This window comes from Helobdella robusta (assembly GCF_000326865.2).
Source record: "Helobdella robusta unplaced genomic scaffold HELROscaffold_32, whole genome shotgun sequence".
NCBI classification, from domain to species: domain Eukaryota; kingdom Metazoa; phylum Annelida; class Clitellata; order Rhynchobdellida; family Glossiphoniidae; genus Helobdella; species Helobdella robusta.
In genome coordinates, this window is record NW_008704589.1 from 1,791,968 (window position 1) to 1,818,208 (window position 26,241).

The 26,241-nt window shown below is 31.5% G+C and overlaps 5 protein-coding genes across 5 annotated transcripts; 3 read left to right on the top strand and 2 right to left on the bottom strand.

The window, feature by feature from the left end:
- Window positions 1–2,545: 2,545 nt before the first annotated feature.
- Window positions 2,546–4,715, top strand: HELRODRAFT_82370 (hypothetical protein; the record flags this gene model as incomplete). Its single annotated transcript, XM_009022622.1, has 3 exons — window positions 2,546–2,873; window positions 3,728–3,909; window positions 4,023–4,715. 3 exons carry the CDS (start codon window positions 2,546–2,548, stop codon window positions 4,713–4,715), a joined length of 1,203 nt encoding a protein of 400 aa, XP_009020870.1.
- A 4,821-nt stretch (window positions 4,716–9,536) lies between these two features.
- Window positions 9,537–10,622, top strand: HELRODRAFT_82279 (hypothetical protein; the record flags this gene model as incomplete). Its single annotated transcript, XM_009022623.1, has 4 exons — window positions 9,537–9,620; window positions 9,790–9,848; window positions 10,073–10,293; window positions 10,489–10,622. Coding segments are annotated over 4 exons (498 nt in total), but the record flags the coding sequence as incomplete, so codon positions are not given.
- A 1,815-nt stretch (window positions 10,623–12,437) lies between these two features.
- On the bottom strand, window positions 12,438–13,272 carry HELRODRAFT_134508 (hypothetical protein; the record flags this gene model as incomplete). Its single annotated transcript, XM_009022624.1, has 2 exons — window positions 12,438–12,725; window positions 12,808–13,272. Coding segments are annotated over 2 exons (753 nt in total), but the record flags the coding sequence as incomplete, so codon positions are not given.
- A 5,769-nt stretch (window positions 13,273–19,041) lies between these two features.
- HELRODRAFT_175190 (hypothetical protein) lies at window positions 19,042–20,038 on the top strand (the record flags this gene model as incomplete). The annotated part of the gene is made up of 4 exons (XM_009022625.1): window positions 19,042–19,106; window positions 19,186–19,312; window positions 19,598–19,678; window positions 19,889–20,038. The coding sequence occupies 4 exons, from the start codon at window positions 19,042–19,044 to the stop codon at window positions 20,036–20,038; spliced, it is 423 nt and encodes a 140-aa protein (XP_009020873.1).
- A 2,646-nt stretch (window positions 20,039–22,684) lies between these two features.
- HELRODRAFT_192393 (hypothetical protein) lies at window positions 22,685–26,094 on the bottom strand (the record flags this gene model as incomplete). Its single annotated transcript, XM_009022626.1, has 11 exons — window positions 26,010–26,094; window positions 25,845–25,942; window positions 25,421–25,477; window positions 24,999–25,042; window positions 24,629–24,701; window positions 24,272–24,514; window positions 23,822–23,967; window positions 23,557–23,694; window positions 23,361–23,430; window positions 23,046–23,215; window positions 22,685–22,736 (listed from the first exon to the last, which is right to left on the bottom strand). The coding sequence occupies exons 1-11, from the start codon at window positions 26,032–26,034 to the stop codon at window positions 22,685–22,687; spliced, it is 1,116 nt and encodes a 371-aa protein (XP_009020874.1). The 5' UTR covers window positions 26,035–26,094.
- Window positions 26,095–26,241: the final 147 nt, after the last annotated feature.

Genomic DNA, 26,241 nt, shown 5'->3' on the forward strand with positions numbered 1-26,241 from the left:
TAAACAACTTAAATATGTATTTATTTATTCATTGTTCCAAATATTTCGGCTGAGGATCTTAGCAAGAAATAGAATATGCATAGGACTGTGATATGGATTTTTAGAGTTTAACGTTGCCAACCAATCGTTGAAAATTCACTTGATATTTGAGTAATAATTTACAAACTGAATAATAAAATCAAAATTGAAACTAAACACTCGTGTGCAGTTTGGAATGATGTCATGGTCATCTAATTCATGGTTCGCCTCGTTTGTACCACATAAACTTTTTGAAATTGTTTAAATTTGTGTTACCCACGCATTACAATTAATAACAAATAATCTGTGGAGGTTGATTTTGTCTTTAAACATTAAAAAGTGCTTCAACTAAAAATTTATTTATGCATATATTTATACATATAATATATATATAAGCATGGTTTAATTATTTGAATATATATATATATACATATATATCATTATTATATATATTTATACATACCATTCATATATATTATTACCAACACACACACGCACACACACACACACACACACACACACACATATATATATATATATATATATATATATATATATATCTGGGTGTATATATGGGCTATAGTTGAATGCTTCATTAACAGAAGGCACGAAGGAACAAGTTACTGTCACTGAAGTAATACCACCAGTTACCGAGACCATCGTATTTTTTCAGCACGACAATTTCGTTATATAGTTCTACCTGCCTGCTAACCGGGCAATAAATAATTTACTGTTGCTTTGTCAATCAACAGCTGTCAAAACTCATCAAATACTTTTTTCTTCAATTTTTTTTACTATAATTCTTTCTCAACATTGCGTATTACGATTATTCCGGATACCACTACTGACACTACTATTAATAAAACAATTGTTAGAAGTTGACGAATCTGCAATCTGTAAAATTTCACTTCCGACGAAAGTTGTCAGCACTGACCAGCAACCATGAACCATCCAAATCAGCCGTCCATTTTGTTGGTCGTTACATTCCATTTACTTGGATGCAGCTTGATCGACGAGATGAAGCGGGCCGACGCGTTCAACGTCTTTCCGGAGTGGCTGAGTTTGTCGTCATCGAACAAGGATGACGAGCGGGGATACTTCCAGCTGAGAGATGACATGCTGGCCTCCGAACGAGAATATGAACAACGGAAATTTTCATACAGCCAAGTTTGTCTACTTGTTATGTGAAAACTATTTTTTAAATTGTAGTTTAAATGAAATGTAAAAAAAAATAAATGTAAACTGTCTCCAAAAATGTTAATTATCAGTGAACCACGGGTGTTATTTGCGTTGAATATATTTTAAAGTAGTACCTAAGTAGGCAGTTGATACAGTATTTTGAAAAATTGATATAGTAATAATTTCAACGTAAATTTAACTTATTTTTGTATGCTGTCTAAAAAATTCAACATTCATTAAATTGGACCATTAAAAATCATAGCGTTATTTGGACTTAAGCCAGCTTGAAATTTCTATAAAATGCATTTATAGGATGAGGTCGTCGTGAACAACTTCATGGAGCACTTGAAGTGGAGGGAGCAGGCGGCCAACATGAGTTACTTTCTGCCATCAAGACCAATCGAACAAACGTTGACAAGCATCAAATCCAGCGAGATTTTTGCCGCTCTGAAAGATTTGCCGAAGGGTGGAAACTTACATTCTCACGAAAGTATCTTTTTTAAATTTTAAAAAATTAGTTTTCTTGACATATTGAAATATTAAAATTAAGTTTATAGCATAACGACAAAAAAATGAATTAACAATTTTCAAAAATTAAACAAACAATCTCATAAATAAAATTTACATTAACTAAATTCTTGTATATAAATTTGACAATTGCTTGCGTGTTAATATTCATTTATAGTTAACCACAAAAGTACTAACAAATAATTTTGTCAACGTTACCAAAATTTTTGCTGCTCATTTCAGATCACCAGCTGGGCAAGAGGAAATTGTTTGAGGTTGTTTGGAGCATGAATGAGTTTCAGTACTTGCACGTTGTTCAGTCTGGTGGGAAATCACGTAATGAATGGAATACAGATTTCTTTGTAAACCCTCCTACTAACGATGCTTGGGTGAAGGTAAGAGAGATTAAACACCGTTGAAATTGTTTTTTACAGGAAATGGTATAAAGGTTGATACAAATTATGTTGATAATTACCAAATTTATTGATTATAGCTGAATAGATCAACTGTTTAAAGAGTAGATAAAAAATATTTGAATTATCAAAAATAACAAGCGCACATTTTACATTTCGCCTAGGTAAAAGACACAAACTTGACCATTGATGACCTCGTGAAGCAGAACACTCTCATCAACATCATGTCATTGGAGGATACAAACACGCCGACAGATTCTGCTAACAGGTGGGCGAAAATTAAACTATTGTTGAACAGAGCAGGTTCGCCAATACTAGCCAACTACAACCTGCGCAAGAAATATTTGCTGGCAATGTACAACGAAAGTTACAACGAGGGTATCACGTACATAGAGACCAGACGAGCTTACGATAGTCAGTTATACGAAATGGATCCTTCGGGAAGAAACAATGCAACTTATGGAAAAAAATATTTGAGTGCAAATTTTTCAATCGAGATACAAGTGGCTTTAGATGCAGCCAAGGAGTTTTCCGATACGCATCCTAGGTTCGTAGGGCATAAAGCCATTGGTTATGCGACCAGAAGTCAAGACGAAACAGCCTTTCAGAGGTCTTTGAATAATACCTTGACCATATTTCAGAGTTATCCTCAACACATGATTGGATTCGATGCCGTCGGAGAAGAAGATGCTGGGTACTCGTCGTTGAAGTTCATCCATGAGTATCTAACTAACTTTCAAAAGGGTCGGTTGCTATGTTCATGCTCATTATTTATCATCGGCATCTTTTGATTTCAGTAGGTACCAGTTTATTTTTATCAAAGTTATTAATCGTTAAAATTTTTATCATTGTTTATTATTAGTAGTAGTATTGTTCTTATGATTATTGATTACTTTTTTGTTTTCAATGATACCGCTACTAAGGATGCACCATATTGTAAATTTTGCGAAAGACCGAATGACCGAATACTAAAACAACTTTCAATTTTGCAAACAATTCAATTTCTTAGATTTAAAATCAAGCTATTGAAAAAACAGTAGGCGATTTATTTCTATCCAACAATTCTTCATTCGAGATAATATTCAAGCTCTTTTTCAGCTTTTTTAATATCTTCGACGACAAAAATGAATGCCACACTAATAAAATTTGCCAAATATTGTTTTAGAATCCAAAAATGATCGTTTTAACGAAAGTTGCTCAATAACCGAAGTCGAATGTATGGTCAGGCCGAACAATCAATTCGTCGCTAACCGCTAATCGTGAATTTTTACACAGCTGTTTGTTGTTACATGCTACATTAACAAGCAATTAAAATGACGACTAAAAATAAAAGTTTGTTTTGAAATAACGATAACAAATATCACATCAATGGCACGAAAAAAAAAAATTCAACAAAATGAATCAATGAAAAAAATTAATAATAAACTAAAGTAAAAATAACTTTAACAAATATTATTATCGAATCTTATTAATCATCAAAAGTTGCACTATTTGGTTTAGTACAAATTCTGTTAAAACCATCATTAGGTAAATAATAATATTATATTATTTATTTAAATTTAAATTTGACTCGAAAACTTAAACATGGACCAGGCGGAATTTCTGTTCAGGCGACCTGATGACTTACACGAAAGATGATGACATAGTGCCAACGTTGGAGAATGCTTACGAATCCATTTTGTTGGCCGCGAAAAGGGTGGGCCACGGCAAGGGCTTCCTCAAAATGCCCTACCTGCGCCAAATAATGAAGGAGAGGAAGGTTGCCGTTGAGGCTTGTGTTGTTAGCAATCAAGTGAGTTGTATGATAATTGTTGCGAATATTGGAAATGTATGTTATTAATCGAATAACCAGATATACATTCACACAAAAACAATATTTTATATTTACCCTTTCATATACACAAGATTCTTGGATACGATCCAGACCTACGCAACCACTTTGCACAAGTTTACCACAAGGAAGGCATCCCAATCGTCCTCGCTCCAGATGATCCTGGCACGATGGGATACGATACAGTTGTTGTCGACTGGTACGTTGCTTACGTGGGATGGGGTTTAGAGCTTGGTGATCTGAAGAAGATAGCCCTCAACTCTCTCGTCTACAACGGATTGACTGATGCCGAGAGAAATGTTGCCATTGAACAAAAGTGGAGACCATCGTGGAATGAGTACATAACTAAGATGAAGAACATCGCATGTGCAAGAGACTTCGCTGCCGAAGCTGCCAAGGAAAACAGGACTGTAAAGTTCGTGCAACTGTTGCCAACTGAGGGCTACGAAAGCGGAAACGTGCACGTGTACGGTCGGAACTTTGAAGTTGCCATCTGTAAGGTACCGAAATGTCGATTTGAATCGATTGGCGATGTGAATGCCATCTACATATCAGACAGGCACATTGTATGCCCCGCTCCCAAGTGTCCCGCTTGTGCTGGCAAATCAACGAAGGTCAGTTTGAAGGTAGCCTTGGATGGAGATAATTACAAGCAGACCAATCTGGATTTCTCGCTGACGTTTGCGGCGGCCGGGAGTAAAAGTTCCTTTACAGCGTCCATTTCTATTACAATAATTGTAAACTTTGTTTATAAATTACTTCCTTAAAATATGAACATCAAACGTTGAGTTGGTTTTTTTAGAATAATCTTAGGTGTGATTTTTAAAAACGTGAACAGTGCAGTGCACTCAATGAAAATAAATTTAATTATTTTTGTTCGTCATTTTTAACTTTTTTATTTGCTGATTATAACTTGATAGTACCATGAAATGCTGAATGGGGAAACACTTAATTTTTTTATAAATAAAATAATATAAAAAAATAGTTTGTGATAGTTTACACATGTTCATAAATTAAGCATTAAACAAAGGATCCACCTTTAAAAACAAATAGTCATTTAATGATCAACGCTATCTATCGTATCATTGTCTGATCGTTTTTAATGAATAAATTTTCAAGCAACACGAACTATCATGATTTGAGTATTGTAGGATGTAGGTACACCAGGGCGTATTTATCGGCTTAAAAGGGAATATTTAAAAAAAAATTGTGTTATACTCATGTGTAATTTGCAAACACACACACCACACACACGCACACACACACACTATTAATTTATTCAAATAAATTCATGATACATAGTTTAGGCACGTAGATACATATCCATGGATATGTATCTATGTACATATCAAACTATATCTCCATATATTATTTTGTAAATAATATAAAAATAAGTTAAAAAATTGTATTAATAAAATTTGGATTTAAATTAATATTAATTAATTTTTAGTTCTTTTAAAAATAATTTAATAACTTATGTTAATTTATAAACAGTCCAACATTTGCATTATTCTTTGTTATGAAGGAGCGATATATTTTATTATAATAGCTGTAGCTGCCGTAGAGCTAATTTGCATTTTATATTCGAATTATCAGCAAATTCGCCAACAAAGTCCGGATTTTGTTGCTAAATTCATTTAAAAGTAAGTTGCGATGAATTTTTTCGACTTTTTATTTAATTTCTATCATTTTTTACGTTTGCACATTGCCGTCCGTAAGCTTCGAATTTAGTATAATTTATAAATATATGGCCGCCCACCGAGCCGTGCTTTCAATTATCTGCCTGTGTCGTCACAAAATATTATTATCAACATCTATTATCTCGTAAATATATTAATTAAGGTCCGCCGACTTTTTTATTATTCATAATATTTTATTATTTATTATTATTAATTAATAATTAATAATGTGTCCTCGTGACGTTTTTATACGATGACGTCCGCCATATATTTTCGTGAAGTTTCGTTTGCGGGTTCGCAGACTGTTTTTTTTTAGAAATTTTGACGTGGATTGATTAAAATTTGCAAATCATTGAAACATGCCAAATAAATTAATTAATGTATATTTTAACCATTTTATTCTGCAATCTTTTTTTTCTACCCCACTGCTGAAATTTCCCAATGTATATTTTAGATTAAATTAGTCAAAAAAGGTTCGGTTCTTTGAGAGACTCTGAATAAAGCCATCCACCTTCCATTGCCCATGAACATTTTATTGAATTAAATTTATTTTAATTCTGATACATGAAGCAATAGCAACAGTTGATGGTCTTTGTTGGTCTTGTTCTACCATTTGACTTGTTTTCCATTTTCATTGCATGTTTGTTTGGAAACACATCTTATCTACTTGAATGTAACATGATGAATGCAACTTGTAAATTGTAAAAAGCATTATCAGAATGAAACAAATGCTGTTTGAGAATTAGACATATGTAGGGGCTGTAGATCAACTTCAGGATTTGTAGAAATGTTATGGTAGGCTATAGCGAGTCAGTGGGTAATTTTAATTGAATAGAAAGGTGTTATCTTTTATTTTATTAGGATGTGTGATGAATTTGACACTGCTAAATTATTATAATAGTGCCTGGTGATTGTATTGTATTGAATAAAATATTATTTACTCTTGGTGATTTGTAATTTGTTCATATAATATAATGCGATAAGGTTTGTATACACGATACACTTGCATAGTAATTATAATGTAATAATAAGGAAAAATAAAGATAGTATATGTGATTTTCATGATAGTTTGTTTTTATTGATGTTGAAAATTAAAGATTCAATAATACATTGTTAGGTTAAGATTAATTAATTAGAAACCATTCTATTTTGAATGCAGGTATGGATGTGAAAAACTCCAGCAAATGTTTGAATGACCAGTTGAATAGCATTGACATTAAACCTATCACATCTACAATTATAAAACAAGTTGTTATAAAACATACTATTATTATTTTATTGTTACTATTAACTATTTATTCATTTTGTTTATTATTTGATAACATTTAAATAGGGATTTTGTCCTGATGGATTTGTCGTATTGATATGATTATAAATGATTTTTAGGATGTGATGTTGTCTGGCTCTAACAATCAAGCATCAGCATCAACCAACATTTCCATCAACAACATCAGCAACAGTAATAACAACAATGCAACAACCATCACACACAGCCACATAGTCAACAACTCCAACAACAGTGAACATTCGCTAACGAATCACATCCTACAAAACCAGCAAGCCATCACAGTTGAAAATCTCTTTTCAGCGTTACAGCAGCAGCAACAACAACAACAAAATAAGAGTGGTAATAACACAGAAATGTCAAAACAAGCTGAATTAAACAGTCAAGCAAGTCTGTTGGGCCTCATTGTATTACTAAGATTATTTGTTTCCTAAAAATTTAAATTTATTTGTTAATATATAGTAATTTTGTTTGGGAGTATTCATTTATGCATATTTGATAATGTAATTTTTTAAAGACAGCTCATTTGTTCAAGCCTGATGTTCAGAAGCATTGATTTCTATATTGCATATGTATCAATATTAATTTATCTGAATTTAACTAATGCCTAATTTTGAAACTATTGAAAGATTTGCTAGCTGGGCTGCAGACTTTGACTCCTACGTTGCTGACAAACCACCACCAACAACAGCAGCAGACCAATCAGGTAACACCTCAACTGCTGGTAGCCAATCAGGCTGCTCTAGGATTGGCTCAAGGTGGCTCAAACCCAGCACTCCCACATCTCTTGATTCCTGTCTCTGCTGGAAACCTCAATCAACAACTTCTTTCTATTCCTATCTCATTGGCTACAGCAAATCTCAGCAATCAAATGCAGCTGCTGACTGCTTCCAATGGACAGCTGATAGCTGCTAACATGCCCTCACAGCCTTTAACCTTTGCACTTCCACAAGCTAACAGTTAGCAAGCAATTTTTATGTTCTTGTGTTGTAACAGCTCTTCAAATTAATATTTATGTACATTTTGGTAAATATTAATTACATACTATCTGATTCAATTTCAACAGCTGGAACACCATTGCAGCCTTTTTTCATGCTTGGCTCACAGCTTGGAGTCTTAAGTATTGCATTCAATTTTATAGTCTTATTTTTATTCCCTGTCATGTTTGTTTTAGATTAAGGCTTATTGAAACTTTTCAAAATGATAAGTGGAAATAAATGTAAAAGAAATTAAGCTGAATATAAACATCTTTTATTAAAATATTTATGTAGCTATAATAATTTTTAGCACAAACTCACTCAATTCAGTGCCACAACTAGCCCAGAGTGCCAATCAAAACATACAGAACCTGGCTTTTCGACAACTCCTCTCACAGCAGCAACAACAACAACAGCAGCAGCAGCAACAACAAAATTCAACAAACTCAACAAACAATCAGACAAATTCGGCTGCTGCTGCCCTAATTAATCCAGCTACTAATCTGACCCAGTTAATTACGAATGCACAGGGTCAAATAGTTGCTATTGGCAACCCTCAGGTAAATTTTTACCTCCAAATAGTTTATTTTCATTTTGCTTTTTGCGATTTTTTCTAGATTTGTAAGTTTATTCTCAATTTAAACTCCTTATTCAGTACTGCTATAACTGTTTTTTCAGCTGTTGCAGCAGACATTTGCAGCAGTCATTGCCAACAGTGCCAACAATGCAGGTAACAATCAACCAGCCATCAACATAGCTAACATGAACAACAACACAACTGTCACTAACAACAGTGCTCTCAACAATAACAAACTTTTACAGCAAGGCATCAAAGTTGACACGAAGCAACTTACACTGCAAGTGACTACTACTCCATCCACAGCCTCAAACACCACAGCGACAACGACGACAGTAGCGTCATCCAATCAATCACAGATGACAACAAAAATATTAAACAGCCTTCTCTCTCTGACTCCATCTGCCAGTGAGGCCAGCAGTACCAATATCAGCTCCTCATTGTCCGACACAAACGTCACATCCCCATCAAAATTTATTTCACAAGTTGCACAGGCCATCCTACTAACAAATCCAGCTGCTTTAGCTGCAGCAGCTAATCAACAGAAACAGCAGCAACAGCAGCAGCAGTTAATCACCACTTCACCTATTTCTATTTTCCCAGTTACATCTTCTACAAATTCTCCACCGACATCTTCACTAGCTAGTCCCGGTCTAACTCCAAACATCAATCAATTGCTGCCTAGTTAGAACAATTTTTCTATTTTTTGAGTTTTACGCTTGCCTCATTTTATTTTAACTCCAATATTCTTTTGGTGCAGTATCTGTGTGAGATATTTTTAATTGAAAAAAAAAATGAAATCTGTAAATATTTTTCTCAGTAAAAATATAGATCATAAAATTTATATGCAAATATTCACATCATGCTATTTATTATGATGATTTGTTAATGGTAATTTACTGAGAATTACAATATAACTAGTGGTAAAGTTTTTTAAACGAACACTATAAATTAATGAATAGATTACAAATGAAGATGATAAATATGATCAACACATTAAAACATTTATAATACTAACCTCATCATTTACAGACACAATCAGTAGTTCAAGAGAATTAGGAACCATTGTCGATGGAGTGAATCTTGATGAGATGAGAGAGTTTGCCAAGCAATTCAAATTGAGGCGTTTGTCACTTGGCCTCACACAAACACAAGTTTGCATCTTATTCTATGTGATTTTGAGGATGGTTTCATTTAGAGTAACTTAAATAGTACCTTTTTTGGCAATGTCTGAGTAATAGCAATAAAATTTTTTTAGAAAGTTTTCAAGTTTTATTTCTGCTCAAGTAAAATATATATTACAATAATTTTCTTGTTTTTTAGGTTGGACAAGCACTGTCCATCACAGAGGGACCTTCATACAGTCAGTCTGCTATCTGCAGGTCTTGAACCTTACTTATTCTCTCTATCTGTTTTTAACACTAACTGATTCATGTCACAAATATTTATTTGTTGGTTGAATATTCGTACATACAATCTTGCTAAAAAAATTTGAAGTATTCTTTGAGGTGTAACATTTGAAATTGTTAGTACAATAGTTATATGTTACGTTCGAAAACATTGAATCAATCATTAAAATTTAAAATTTTTTCAAAACATTACGTAGGTTTGAGAAACTCGACATTACGCCGAAAAGTGCACAGAAAATCAAGCCAGTGTTAGAGAGGTGGATGACTTTGGCGGAGGAGAGGATGAAGAATGGAGGGCAATCTCTTCCCGACTACAACGGCTTCGAGTCTTCAAAGAAACGAAAACGGAGAACATCTTTCACTCCTGGTGCTATTGACGCTTTAAACGACTCCTTCGACCAAAACCCTCATCCAACTGGTTTGTTTTGGACTTTTTTTTATATGAGAAGCTGTACTGTCTCTTGTTAAATTATATTAATATTTTGTCGGTGTGTAATTGGATTTACAATCATTTTTATAGCTTCTATTTTTGTTCACATAAATTGTTAAAATTAGCAAAACAAATTATTTTTAGATATTTTATTTATTTTCTACTATTATTTATCTTGTCTAGGCACGGAGATGTCTGAGTTGGCTGACAGGTTGAAGTTTGATCGTGAAGTCATTAGGGTATGGTTCTGTAACAAACGACAAACTCTTAAAAACACAATCAAAAAAATTAAAGTACCGCCATCACCAGAGTCTTAGTATTTTTTTAATGTTATATTTATTTTATTTTTTGTTTTTTTATATTTTTAATTTAACGTATCAAATATGTTCTGACTTTATGTATATATAAATCTGTAATATTCTAAAATTTAAAATAATTATTACATATATGCCTTCTCTTATTGTTAAGATTTATTAATTTGGAATATGTCTTTTGAGTTATTTATGCTGGTTCATTATGCATGTGTGTAAATGCATTTTTTTATTATGTGTGAAAATGTTAAATATTGAAAATATTACATTTATCGTTTAATGTAAAACTTGTATATATATGTTCACAATGTTCACAATATGTTCACAAGACATGTTGTGTCTTGTTTAGCAGTTTGTGTATTATTTTGCATTGAGCAAACCACAGTTGCTTGGTTTTTAGGTGGTCACGTTTGTTAACTGTCTATGTTTTAAAAAGGTAAAATATAACACATGTTTTTATGCGAATTGTAGATTTTTCTAGTTGCAAATTCCATTAATGAACTTTAAAAAAAATCATCCTTGTCTTTTCATCACCATGGTAAAACTATAAACCACGCATCTTAACTTTCATATACAAGAAATATTAAGTAATAAATTATTACCATATGTGACATGTGAACGGGGTTTTGTTGTATTTGTTTTTTTTTTTCGTTTTCCTCTCAGTTTTAAAAAATACTTTTTGCTCTAGAAAGTTATAAAAAAATAAAAATATAAATCAGTATGTTTAAAATGATCACATTCAAATAGATACTAAATACATTGCGAGAGAAGTTCAATCAGACGTTGACGATCATGTTTCAATCCTGAATTTATGCATGTCTTTTTTCATTTTAAATTTTCCACCGTTGTTAATTGATTAGATGTCATTCATTTTTTGTTCCATTTCGATAATACGCCATCATCATTTGCTTCAAGTTGGAGAGGTTTGTTATGTTTACTGTAATCAAAATGTGTGTAATCGCGTTATTTCTTATAATTCACACCTTCAAAACTGTTCAAAGTTCAATTGCTCTATTCATTAAGATGTGTGTTTGTGTGAGTGTGTGTGTCATAATGATCTGGGATTTGTTATAATTTGTTGTTTCCTAAATGTTTGTTTCGTTTGTATACATACCATTAGTAGATATAATTGGCAATTTTGTGCTGGTTATGTTTGCTTGTTGTGATTAAATAACTGAATGACAATGTCCATACGAATATCATTTTATTCGAGATTTGTTTATTATAATTAAAATTTTTAGCACGTAATTTTGTCTGTAGAATGAAAATTTTTAAATTAAAAATTTAAATTGAAACACGAGATTTTATTTATTTCAAATTTCCACTCAGAAATTGTTATTTAAAGAATTAATTTAGCTTAATTGCAAATAAAGAATGTTAATTACTTTATGAAAACACTCCAGAATTTTTCAAAAACAACGATTATGAAATTTTAAAAAGTTATCAGAATAAATTAGACTTCTCACATAGACAAATCACACCATTTTTATTCTTTCTTCCTATTCACTCTCTAAAATAATGGAATGTCATTTTCGTCGTCATCATGCCTGAGCCATCAAGATCAACGGATATTGGAACAGTCTTGTTCGCACAGTCAGAACAAGGCGGTACTGTACACGTTAAATACTGATTCGATTCATAAATCGCCTCGACAACTTTTTCGCCAATTTTACATTTTGGAGTTTTGCAGATCGCTCGTTCGAAGTTGCGACCGTAAATATGTAAGGTCGTGTTTTCTCTACCAGTATTTGGGAATGATCTTGCAAATCGAACGTTACGATTGGCTCGTATTGCCTCTGCTGTGAAATTTTGCTGGCATGCTTCATTGGAAACTTCATTCACGAATGCTTCCCAGCTCGGACGCCATTTTTGTTCAATGGCGATTTTTCTTTCTTCATCTGTCATACCGTTATATGTTAGAGAATTGACTGCGAGTTGCTTCAGGTCGCCCAGATTTAAACCCCAACCCGTATAAGCTTGATACCAATCGGTGGTAAAATTGTCGTACCCGAAAGTACCTGGATCATCTGGAGAAAGAATTATTGGGACCCCGTTCTTGTAAAGGATTTGTCCAAAGTGGTTTCGTAAATCTGCATCCATACCAAGAATCTTCATATTCAAAATTAATATTAAAGTTTAAATTTAATTAAATAAAAAAATATTCATGCGTATTTAGTTCACGGAATCTCACCTGGTTACTGATAACACAAACTTCAACGGCTATTTTCATTTTCTTCAGCAACTGCATTAAATAGGGTTTTTTGACAAACCCCTTTCCGTGTCCAATTCTTTTGACATTCAGCAAAACAGCTTCGTAGGCATTTTGCAAGGTGGAAACCGGATCGTCTTCAAACGGCCCGGTAATCAAGTCATCGGGCCAACTCGTTTCGGCAGCGTGAAGATAGAGTGGTATAATTTTGACTCCGTTCTTTTGTAAAGAGAGATATTGACTGATGTAATGAAGTGTTGAGTAGCCCTGGTCTTCTTCAGCCACTGCATCAAAACCAATAAGATGTTGGGGATATTTGGTGTGCAGCTGTACAGCAAGGTTCATGTTTTTTTCAAAAAGTTCGTAATTTAGAACACGAACAGTGTATGAAATTCTTTTGTAGTCTATAAAACTGGGGTATTTTTCTTTAATTTGTTTTGTTATTTTCAACGCTAATTCAATTTCTTTAGTCGAATCGGGATCTAAAAACTTTTTGCCGTTCGTACTGTTACTTTTACCAGAATAGTCGAGTTCGTACAATTCCATATCGAGACCGAATCCTCTGCGACCTTCAATGTACGTCACTCCTTCTGAAATACTTTGCTCTATGATGGCCGTAAGATATTTTTCTTTTATTTTGATGTTGGAGATGAGTTGAGTGGATCCCCTCATCCAAAGTGGATTGATCCTGCTCCACCTTCTCGAGGCGTCGGTCGGATTGTTCGTGTCTTCCTCCGTCATCAGACCAATCAACGTATTCATTGTCAGGATTTTTTCCAAAGTATATTCAGAACCTTTGACCTAGTTCAAAATTCATTATTTAAATTTTAAAACCGATAATTAGTTAATGTGAATAATAAATATAAACTTTAATCCAAGGTTCATTTTTGGGTGGATTGATAAAGAAGTCCATATTCCAAGTGTTTGATGAGTTTTTTTTTGGATCAACTATGTAAAGATGATCAAAATCATCTGATGACCAAACTATTTCAAACAATTTTCTTTTGCTCAACTGATGGTCTTTTAAAAATAATTTTATTGTTTATAAATTGTAAATAAATAAAATGTTTGTTAGTTTACCTTCGTGGGAATGAACATTGCCACCTTTTGGAAGCTTACGAAGAATTTGATAGAGTTTGGAAAGTTTGATGCTCTCGATTATTTTCTCAATGGGCCTTGAAGCTGGAAAGCCCTTTTGTTTTGTATTCATCATATCCAACCATTTCAAATACCCTAAATAATTGTTCACAACCTTTTCGTTCTACGATATAAAAATATAATAAATCATATTAACTTCATGAATTCGCAAAATTTAAAAAATAAATTTTTGAAGATATGGAATGGAATTTAGAATATAATTTACAAACCGCTGTGAGAACAAAATCTCTTCCTTCAAAAACTTTTTCTTCTCCGATCATATTATTTCTTAAATTAAAGTATTCAAACTCATTTTCTGGTAGCATGGAAATTCTACCAGATAATGGAACGCTTTGTAAAAGCCCTATAGCCAGGAAGACGATAACTACGACCATGAACATCATTGACAAGTTGCAGATCAGATCCCAAATGTCCTGTCGGTTGACCAACGTTTAAAGCCACTTCACCTTTCTTATTTATACTATTTAACGATAGTCAGCTAATGTTATCCAATCAAAAATACATTACACACAATTACATTACACGTATATATGTAATACATACATTTATACACAATGTATATATAACACAAATTAATATATTTAATATACATTATATATATAAATATATATATATATAAATATATATATACATATACATATATATATATATATATATATATATATATGGCTGGTACATGGCAACAAACGTCAGCGGTTGAACCTTCATCGATTAACATCAGCATGACTGATATAAGTTTCAGTAAAACGGTTACCAACTTGGGAATTGTGATGGACTCCCGTATGACAATGGGTCCACAAATCAGTCTATTGGTTAAAAAATGTATGCTCCAACTACGTCAATTACGTCAAGTCACAAAATCGGTAGATAGAGATACAATGACTCTATTAGTACATGCTTTCGTCAACTCTAGATTGGATTATTGTAACAGTCTTCTATGTGGCATAGCTGATAAACTGTTGTCTAAACTTCAGGTGGTTCAGAATCAGGCTGCTAGAATGATATATCGCAAATTAAAATTTGATCATGCATCACCAATTCTAAAGGAGTTGCATTGGCTGCGTGTTAAACAAAGAATCATGTTCTAGTTTGAATGGTCTGGTTCCGAAATATTTAGAAAATAAGTGTATTCGAGTTTCATCTATGTCATCACATGGGCGTCTAAGGTTTGCTGATTCAAACACGCTGTATGTTAGAGATCGGAATCTGAAAACAGCAGATAGAGATTTTGCAGTTGTTAGGCCTATTTTTTGGAACAGCCTACCTATCGAACTACGTATATCCGGGTTATCATTAGCTGAGTTTAGAAAACGTCTAAAGACATACCTATTTGGTAACTCCTAGTGATCTCAACCGATGATGGCTTCGCTTTCAACATGCTTCATACGGGGAGAGCGCTGATGAGAAGCAATTATAATTGGCGCTATGTAAATACAATATTTGATTTGATATATATATATATATATATATGTATATATATATATATACCTCTAGTCAATTAATTATTCTCAAAGTATTTTTTCCGCTCCAAAAAATTCAAAGCTTTCGCAATTTTTAAGACGTTTTTGTTTTAAGCGACGTTAGTTAGCGAATGTTTTATTACTTTGAAAATTAGGATGTTTTTTTTTCATTAAACTTTCTCATTAATTATTTTTTGAGTTCAAGTAATTAATTTTCACAAACAAATTGTTTGTTCTAAACACGAATTTTTTGCAAAATTTTGCAAGAAATCGACTTTACAAGACTTTTTTGATAAATCAAAAGACTACGACTATAAGTGATTTAATTAGAAACATCATCTAAAAAAGGAGCGCGCTATTGATGAACCAGTTTTTCTTCCATTAAACTCAATGTTTGTGTTAGACGTATCTGACTGATGACAGGAACATTTTCATTCAAATTCTCGACAAACACGAAAACGGGCATATGTGAATTCTTTTATTTGAAAAAATAGATTGTGCTGAACTTATAATTTAATGCATGCAACATAAAAATGTATTCAATCAATATATACAAGTATAAATTAATGTTGTTTTTGATGGATTTTTTGAAATGAAGTGCAGAGGTTTTCATCTTAAACAGTTTATAGAAATCTAAGAATCCAACCACCAATTGTATGTTCGTGATATTATTTTTTAAGAAAAGGCAAGATTCGTGAAAAGGCAAGTTAGACATTAGCAAACTTATTTGTAAACGTTGCATTTTGGGCTATTGCCAACTAAAGTGGCCCTATAGCCTTACCATAATAATTCCAAATATATACATAGCTTCGTTATACGAGCGTTTTAGCAAGAGAACAATCACTCACATAAATTTTCACTTGAACATCACGTTTCTGTTGATGTAAATTATCGATTATTCAAATCAAATAGCAAATTGTTTTGTTAGTTGTTTACTTTTTCTAACTTTATCCTGGTCTCGTCACGCCATCTTCAATTAATGTAAACAAAATCCCGACTAATTTAAATTGTTTTTAAAAATATTTAATCTCACATTAACACTGTTTTTTGAAAAATGTTTCGTTGTCACGGTCGACAAATACTTCATGCATCTATTTATCTTCGTCTTCATTCCTACTCAGTATCAACTGAAACTTCTAATTCATAGCATTCACTGATTAAATACACAATAGAATAGATCACATTATAGAACACACAATTCGTTTTAAATTAAACGTCGTAACTTGTAAGGTAGATGATTCGCACTAGATATCGAGTTTGTTCAGCTGGATGGGTTTGTCTAGGTTCCTCTTGAATAATAATTGTGAACATATCTTTTCAAAACCATCAAAAATGCAACTTTTTCATTTGTAGGTTTTTAAATTTCTAAAAAATGTCAGGTTAAGAAGAAATGTTTATGTTAAAAAACATACATAGGTGAAAGTGTTGTCTTTCAAGACGCTAAGTTGAAACATCCTCTAGCCACTCTTAATTTTAAATGGAACATCGCTTGTTGTAAGCTGGAGATTTGCTTGACGACACGTGCACAGCTCCACCACAGTTGTTACACGTGTTATTATTATATTAATAATTTCTACAAGAAGTATTATATTCAGAAAAGTAACTATTTGAAATTCTTAAAAGCCGCATAGTATCACCAACGCGTCGCATCTTAGCATAAGACACACGCATTGTAAGCTTATAAATTTAAAAATTTTAAAAATTTACAAAAATCTTATGTATATGGTGTGGCTGCAGCTAAAAAATTTCTTTTAAGAATAAAAAATCGAAACAACGGTATGAAGTTTAATTGTCCTAAAAAAACAAGGCACGAGAAAGAAAGAAAGAAGAATGTTTTAAATTTTTGAAGTTTTTACATGAATTTCCGATGAATCCGGTGACAAAGTAAGAACAGTATGCAATGTTTATATGACCATTATATATTGTATTCATGCATGGATAAACGTTTTGTTTAGCACTACATGGTTTTTGTTTACACAGTCTATGTAGCAGCAGCTACTCAATTTTTTGTTTGGAGGAAACAAAAAAAGCAGCATATATAACCACACCGAAAGCTGTAACTTTCTTTGTTTGATATATATAAATATACATTATATATATATATATATACATTTATGTGTGTGTGTGTTCGAGTGTTGTTCAAAAATTAAATCTAATACAAACCTTTTTTATGAAATTGTAACGAAAGACGACGTGCATTTTCTTAGTGCTGCACATATCTGAGGATATAATATACTAAAACGTGAAGTTCCTAAGTTAATAGCCCCGACGAATTGCTTGTTATATTAACAAATAATTAACCATGTTGCAAGTACAATAGCTTATATATCCGGAGTTTTAATTGTTCATTTTGCTGGAGAATGAATAAATTCAGTGCAATTGCGAATCACCTGTTTATAAAATATGTTAATCTTACGCGTGTTGTATCATTTTAATGTTGAGTTTGCGTATGTAGTTTTTTCATTTTATATATCTTTTTAAGTCAACTGTTTATAAATCATATGCTCGTTATGAATTATTCGTTCAGGAGAATGTTAGATTGTCTTCTTTTAATTCCGTCAACCATTTTTAGGATGCAATTTTATTCTGACTGCAAATATAATCAAATTTAATGTAATTTAACAATGCACATTTTTGTTTTCGACAACCGCAACTAACGTTTTCACTTTTAAACACTCTTACTAACTGCTGACGTATTTACATTTTACAGGATTGAATTACAAATTTTAAATTAAACAAAAATTCTTCAGATTTTTTATCAGATCATATGACTTCTTATTGCCTACAGGATGTTAACTAAGTAATAATGGAAACAGAAATTGTTGTTGTTATTGAAATGCTAATTTTTGGAAGAACGTCTTACGTAAACAAAGCCAAAACAAATACGCACACACTCGTAAGCACAAATATAACCATTCATACATCTGCTCTGAAAGCGAGACTAACTCATTCATAGCAAAATCTTCTATTAGCTTTTATTTCATCCAATGGAAAACCTGATATATAGGTCAACGGAAACAGTGCTAATTTGCTCAACAGAATATATATAAGGTTTATATATATATATATGTATATATATGTATATATACACATTTTTTACATGTACATACATACATATATATGCTTAAGAGAAAAAAATTCTCGCATTGAAAAATATCAAACATCGAAGAACATTTGACAGCCGACCTGTCATACATATTTCGAATGACATAAACTGAAACATTAATTTTTATAACCACGACAAGGTAACATATGAGCATGTGCAACATCAAGCAAGCAACAAATGAGGTGGTTGTTCTTTTAATTCTCAATTATTGTTAATATTATTATTATAACCGCGGGAATGGTTGTATTACGCTATATAATTAAACATTGTTATTTTCATGGATATATATAATATGGATATGGCAGAAGCGTTATATATACATACATTTTTCATATATATATAACATCAAGGTAAATCTAACAAATTTGATGCATAGAATAGCAATAATTGTTTAAAAGTGAATTTAAGTTAAAGGAAGTAATCAGTTTTTAACCGATCATCGTCTGTCATTTTCTTGTTTGTTTAATTATTTTATATACGTTAAGTTTAACCATGCCCATGTGCTCAATATCCAAATGTCATGGGTCTTATAAAGATATCGGCGTAACTTTACATAGGTATGTATAATTAATATAATAATAGTAAAATTTTAACATAAAATAGTTGAGCTTTTTTACAATAATAAAACCAAACCAGACTACCAAAAGATGACAGTCAAAGAATACAGTGGGAAGGGAATATAAAAAATCATATTACAAATTTTTGTAGTAGAAAAAATATCTTCATCTGCAGTAGGCATTTTTTACAAGAATGCTTTTACAAAGTAGGTTCTAAAATGTTGCTCAAAAAAACATTAGTTCCTACAGTATTTCCAAAGGTTTTGTTCTTTTTGTAACTAATAAAAAATTTCTAATTTAAATAGTTTAAAAAAAATTAAACTAACATTAAGATTAACATTAAAATAAAGAAATAACTAATTATTGATGCATCATGAAAAATGAATCACTAATTAATTAATTGCAAGACACTAACATATTATAGTTAGTATATTAGATATTTGTTCCTGCAAATCACACAATCAAGTATATTGAATATTTATCATTTTCAGATTTTATCAAATGATCAAGCAGATACTCTATCTGAAATGCAATCACCAATAATGATGGAGAAAAAATCAACTGATGAACCAGTATGTTTGTTTAAATATAAAATTTACTTAGATTAATATATCACTGATTGCATGTGCTACAATTAATATTTATTTTTTTTATTTTATGTCAATAAGAAGATACACATATGTAAGTACATGTTCAAGGTATTTATTTCACAAAGTTTATGATGAATCTACCACACATACTTTGATGCATACATTCATTCATGTGTAATATTCAAACTTCAGATAGAAAATGTTGCATCTTTAGAAAATGTTGCAGTTTTAAAAAGTTTTAACAAGAATTATACTTTCAATCCAATCTTTTCCAAAGCTTCAAGTGCATTCAATACAAGAACTTGTTGCGTGGTTGCTGACATGCTTTTGAACAAAAAGTAAGCAAGGGGAAACTTCCATGAACCTGACATACCAACTATCATTAAAACCAGGGCCTGTGTTGCCAATTCATTGGATGTGTAGTCTCCACCGAAATGTTCATAACCGGAATAGACACCTTTATGTTTTAAATATATCAGTTGTTCCCGAATTCACATACTATCTTTCATCAAAGAACAGTGTGTAAATTGTTTTGTTTTTTAGATTTTTTAAAGTTATTTTATCAATGTTACCTGAATGTTATTATTGTTCAAATACAGGTAGTGACGCTGGTGATGGATGGCTTACGAACAAACATTGTTATGTGCATAAAACTTGGATGTGTCTTTGATTTGCCTACCTTTGTCAAACCATCTTTTAAATTACCATCAACTAATAGAGAAACGTATGTAATATTTGATGCCTGTCAATGTTGAAACTTGTCCGTAACACATGGGTTGATAAAAAAATTTTAGAATCAAATGGTGGTTTAATTAGATGGGAATACATATGCAAATTACATTCTGCACAGTACACGACCATTTAGATATTGATAAGTTTAAATCTAAGTATTGTCAAAAGAATATGATGTATTATGTATTTTACAAATTTTTTATCTGCAAATTTAACAAACATTTATTTCATTAAAGATGTAAATATTTTTGTAAAATGTTTTGAAAATAATTTTCTCAATAATAATTATTTTTTATTATGCTGAACTTCACTGCACCCCAACAGTATTTGAGCATAATAAATTAGCAATAATAATTTTATACATATACATATTTTTTATATTATGAAATATAATAATGTTTAATTATACTAAATAGTTGATTGATTTTAATTAAATTCCATGTCGATCAGTTTCAACTAAGTTCATTATATTAATAGTATTTGATGCAGGGTCAGTAATTTTTTTGTTTTTGCCATTTACGTTTTTTAAAATTTATGTCTTCATATATCACTTAGTCCATTTACTTTCTTTTTTTCAATGAACAACTTAACAATTTATTGGAACATATTGTGCCTTGATTTTTAGCACCACTACATGTACATATAAAATAACGGTTAGCCTCTAGCTTCTAGCATCATCCAAAAGATGTTTCATTTTAGAAAAATTAAACAAAATGTATAAATGTCAATATTAAAATAATTATGAACATCCATTTATTTGCCAAAATCCTGAATCATAATGATTAATTTGTCATTAAATTCTGAATTAAACCTTTATTTTATAACATTTGTTCAGATTTTAAAAAAATTTATAATTTGATGACATTGAAGATAACTGCACTTGTTATTAATCCAGGTGGATGAATGTATGTATCAAAGTGTATGTGTAGTAGATTCATCCAAAAGATGTTTTATTTCCAGGACAATTGAGTAAAATGTATGTATGTCAAATATTGAAATAAATATGAACATCCTTACATTTTGCCATAAATTTTCCAGAATCAAAATCTAAAATTATTTTATTTTCAAAAAACAACCTCTATTTGATAACTAAGTCGGTAGAGACGAAAAAAGCGACTTATTTAAATGTTATGATATAAAAAAACGAAAACTTCGTGTAGGCGATTAAATTTAAATTTTAAAACAGTAAAACGAAATGTCAACTACAATGAAGAAATGTTTACGCTCAAATTATGTTCTCTATTCCATAGAACTAAAAAAAATTATTAGCTGGGAATTAATTCTTGTGCCATATCCACTATATCCATGGTTATTTTGTTATATTTGTAATCTTTGCTACTTGTCATCAATTGTAAAACCATAGAATTTTTTCATACCATAGAAGATAGTAACGATCTACTATAGAGGCTCTATGAGGTGTGGCGAATAGCGAAGTGGGTAGCGAAATTTGAAGTGTAGTTGTAATTGTGATTATTGCAGTTACTTGGATTAGTTTAGTATTTCTACTATTGTTGGCATTCAAATAAACGTTCAACCAAGTTAGCGTTTGAAGCAGTTGTGTCCATCTATCGGAAATCTTAAACCTACGGATTAAGGATAGCTTGACGATCGTTGGAAGCTACAACACCCGGTGTTGGAAATATAGAGAAGTTTAAAGCTTATAACATTGGTGTTGGTAGTAAAGAGCGTTTAAGTGTTACAACTGTATGTTTGGCGGGACAAAACTGTCGGGAGCAAAGGTCAATTGCTCTGTCCACATATACACATCTCGTATTTAATCCGTTTCGAAATAAAATCGCCTAATTTCTTTTATTCAATTCACTCGGCTCGAGTCCCAACTTCGTCTCGCCCGTATATTAAGTTGGCTGGCTTGAAACTAGAGATTACACAAGCGTTTTTTACACAATCTTTAAAATGTATTTGATTATATTATTTGAATATTAAATACTATATTACACATTTTTCAACTCTTCAAACCTACAAGAGCCAACGACGTACTCACCGATTAAAAATGGAAATTTTCCACACTCATTAGAATATTATCTTGAGAAACACAATTAGCACAAGAATAAATATACGAATCATAGAGACATGGAAAGAAAATGTAAATGTCAGTCGGTAGCAGAAAAGAACACACATTCAACAGTCAAATCCATTACCATATTTCTCTTCATTATTATTATACATAAATATAAAATTAAAAAAAAATACTATCACTGCACATATAAGAATGTAATTTAATTGTTAGCAAGCACATTAAGAGAGTTCCTTCTTTGTTTTGTTGTAGTCATATTTGCTGTCTTCCTGACTATTAGTGATGAATTCGTTGGTAAACGTTTACGAATTTTTGGCCAAATGTTTCTTCACACTGCAGGGATAGATAACCAGTAAAAAAATTTCAGATTAGTTATTAATAAATATAACTATAAATAATAAAATGCATACATAAACCCTGAAATCAAAGCATATTATATTTAATAATCATAACTATAAAAGGAAATTTAAAAAAATAAATACACAATATGATTTAGACATTAAAAAAATATCAAAAACCAGTATAGCATTTACGCAAAAGTGAACATATGGCATGCAAGCATGAATCAATCCCGTTGCTAACCTCATCTGAAGCAGGTACTGGGCATTAGCAATCTGTTCAGGATTACCCTTAATTGTGATGATGCGATCACTCTTTCCTCCATCGGCGTCATCTAGGTCCACCTCAGCTCCCGTATCCATCCTTATCTTCCTAATGTTCGATCCCTGCTTCCCTATTATGACTCCTGCAAGCTAAAAGCAAATAATTTTTTGTTGCATTGTTAAAAAACAGATGTACGGCTAGTTACTTCACTACAGGATAACATGAAAATCCCTAATTAATTAAAATTTTAATGTTACAGTTAGTGACGTAGATAGGTAAAAATGCAAAACCAACCTCAGCTGGAATGCTGACTTGCTGGGTTGTTTTCAGACAGCTTAATAAATCAGTAATTCTGCCTGGATTGCTGGAAAATCAAATGAAATAATTAATTAGAACAACTAAGAAAATTATTTAATTGATACTTGGGACAATTCTTAGTGTATGATGCAATAAATAAATAAATTTAAAAAAAAATAAAAAAGGAACAAACCTAGGAACGGGAGGGTAGATGTCATCACGATCCCTATCTCGACCTCGGTTTCTGTTGTTGTTGAATCCTCCGTAGCCACCTCCGCTACCCCTTCTGTCAAAATCTCGATCCCTTCCTCCACCTCTGTCACTTCTACCCCTGTGGCATCATCATTTTATAAACAATACTAAATAATATTGATGGTAAAAAACAACAAAACCTTAATTTAAAAAGAAATATATATATATATATATATATAGAGAGAGAGAGAGAGAGACAAACAAACCTATCCCTTCTTCCACCTCCTCCTCCAAAACTGTTTCTCTTGCCTTTTCTGTCATCTTCATCGTCATAGTAACCACCATAATCTGGTACCATGTACTCATCATAGTTGGATGGCTCATAGAAATCTATCGGGCCTCTTGGTGGAAACTGCATAATTGTCAATCATTTATTTTGTCAATTAGGGATCTGTTTGAAATTCACCAACAAAACTATTTTAAAGAAAAAGATTCAATCTTATTCTTGAATATTTTATTTCAGTTTGACAGACTTTAAATTTTTGAATAAGTTTTAATTTCTCATTAACATGCTACAAACAGAAAAGGAATGTAATAAAATTATTTGTCTTAAGTATTGTAAGTAATTTGAACAAGGATAAACTAGTTTGCTACAAAACTGTATAAATCAATATAAATATTTACTTAAAAAGCAGTAAACAATCATGACAGCCAACCGGCTTTAAAAGAACCAAAATGTGAAGAATGGCTTTGGCAACGAGTTCTGGCTTGCCAATGACTCTGATAAGTCTTTCAGATGATCTTGGACAACACTCAGGGAAGACTTTAATGTCAGCCTCCAAATCTTTTCTCAGTTCCTTCAACTTACTGGCTGCCTTGCCAATAACACAACCAGCCTGGCTGTTGTGAATCAGGAACTTTAGTTCCAAGTCATCTTTGTCTGTCTTCGATTTATTACCCTAGAATATGTTCACTTCAATTATTAAATATCTCACATAAAAATAATGTGGAATTTGAATAAAATAAATTTTTCGACAAAAGTTAAAAAACTTCTTTAGAACTGGAAAACTTACTTCAACAAGAGCTTTTCCAATATCAGTGATGATGAGTACAAGATTATCTTCATCGCCATCCATTATAACTAACCTGCACCATTCAATATGTTTAACATCAATTTAATTAAATAAAATCAGTTATACGACCAACATAGTCACATGAAGATCTATAGAAAATACATAAATGTATACCTACATAAATTAAAAAGTAAAATCTCAAAATTGAACCAAGAAATATTAAAGCTATGAAAAAAATTTCATTCAATTCACATTAATACATGAACTATACTATACGACTATAATAAAATCGTAATAAAAAAATAAATAAAGAATTGCAAAACAAAAGACGAGAAAGTCACTACAACGTGAAACTCTATCTTGGGCATACCGTTCAGGAGTTCTGCTGTCAGTAACAGTAATGCTGGCTTTATACTATCAGATCAAGGTGGAAAGTTTCGATGTGGACATGGACAGGACAGGACATTACAAAATGGATGGACGGGCCCAAGTTTATTTGACAGGACAAGTCGATTAGAGATTGGACGATACGGAGGCATGAGATGGTGGACAATTAATTATTTATGTAGTGTCATCATAATATTATACAGAGTGGCTCTAGTTAGCGAAATGAATGAATGAATTGGATTAGTAGAATGGATTGTGGCATTTGTTGAAACAATTCATGTTTATTTGGAAATTTGTTAATAATTTGCTATGGAGCTGTCATGGCTCTCTTCAAAGTTTAAAATTATTCTACTGTGATTTAAGGAGGGAAGTAATCGAAAGAACGTATACTGAAATGATACTCACCTCATGTCTTAAACGTTTAATGTTTTCTCCACCTATCCCGATTATTGCTCCAGCATCCTGAGTAGAATTTTTAAATTTATTATCATTATTAAATCATTATAGTGATTATATTATATATTCTTCTATATTGCTAATAAGATCAGATTAGATTGGTTGCTAATTATTTAATTAGTAAAGAAAAAAAAGTCTAGTCGGCTGGTGTTAAAACTTAAATGTTATTAATTAATAATTAATTAATTAAAAAGATTAGACAATGGACACATCACAGATTGATTGATGTTGAAGGTTTGATAAATAAAAAAACATGAACACACATATAACATATTTATTATTAGAATAGAGAATGATAGTAATAATAAAATTAATAAATTTTGAAATTTAATAAATAAATAATAAGTAATAATTAAATAATAAATTTTCTAACCCTGGTGCGGATGATGAGTCGAACTTCGTGTCGATCATCGAATTTGCGCTTCAAACCTCGTCTGTCCTCATTACTTGGACTTCGCGACCGCTTATCTCCTGAAAATTCGACAAAATTTATCAATTTGAAATTTCAAAAATAAATTCTGACAAAACTAATAGTTACTTGAATTAGTGTTATCGTCCGACATTTCTTTCAAACAATTCGGTACGGGAACGCAATAAACAAAGCGGCGATATAAGAGATATCAATGGCGAATAATGTTCAACCAAAGAATGTTAGTTTATATAATAAAGCAAAATTTGTTAAAAGATATTTTTTATTAAAGATATTGAATAATTAGGTTAAATAAATATTAGAAAAATTATATATTTAAAAATCCATATATTTAAAATAA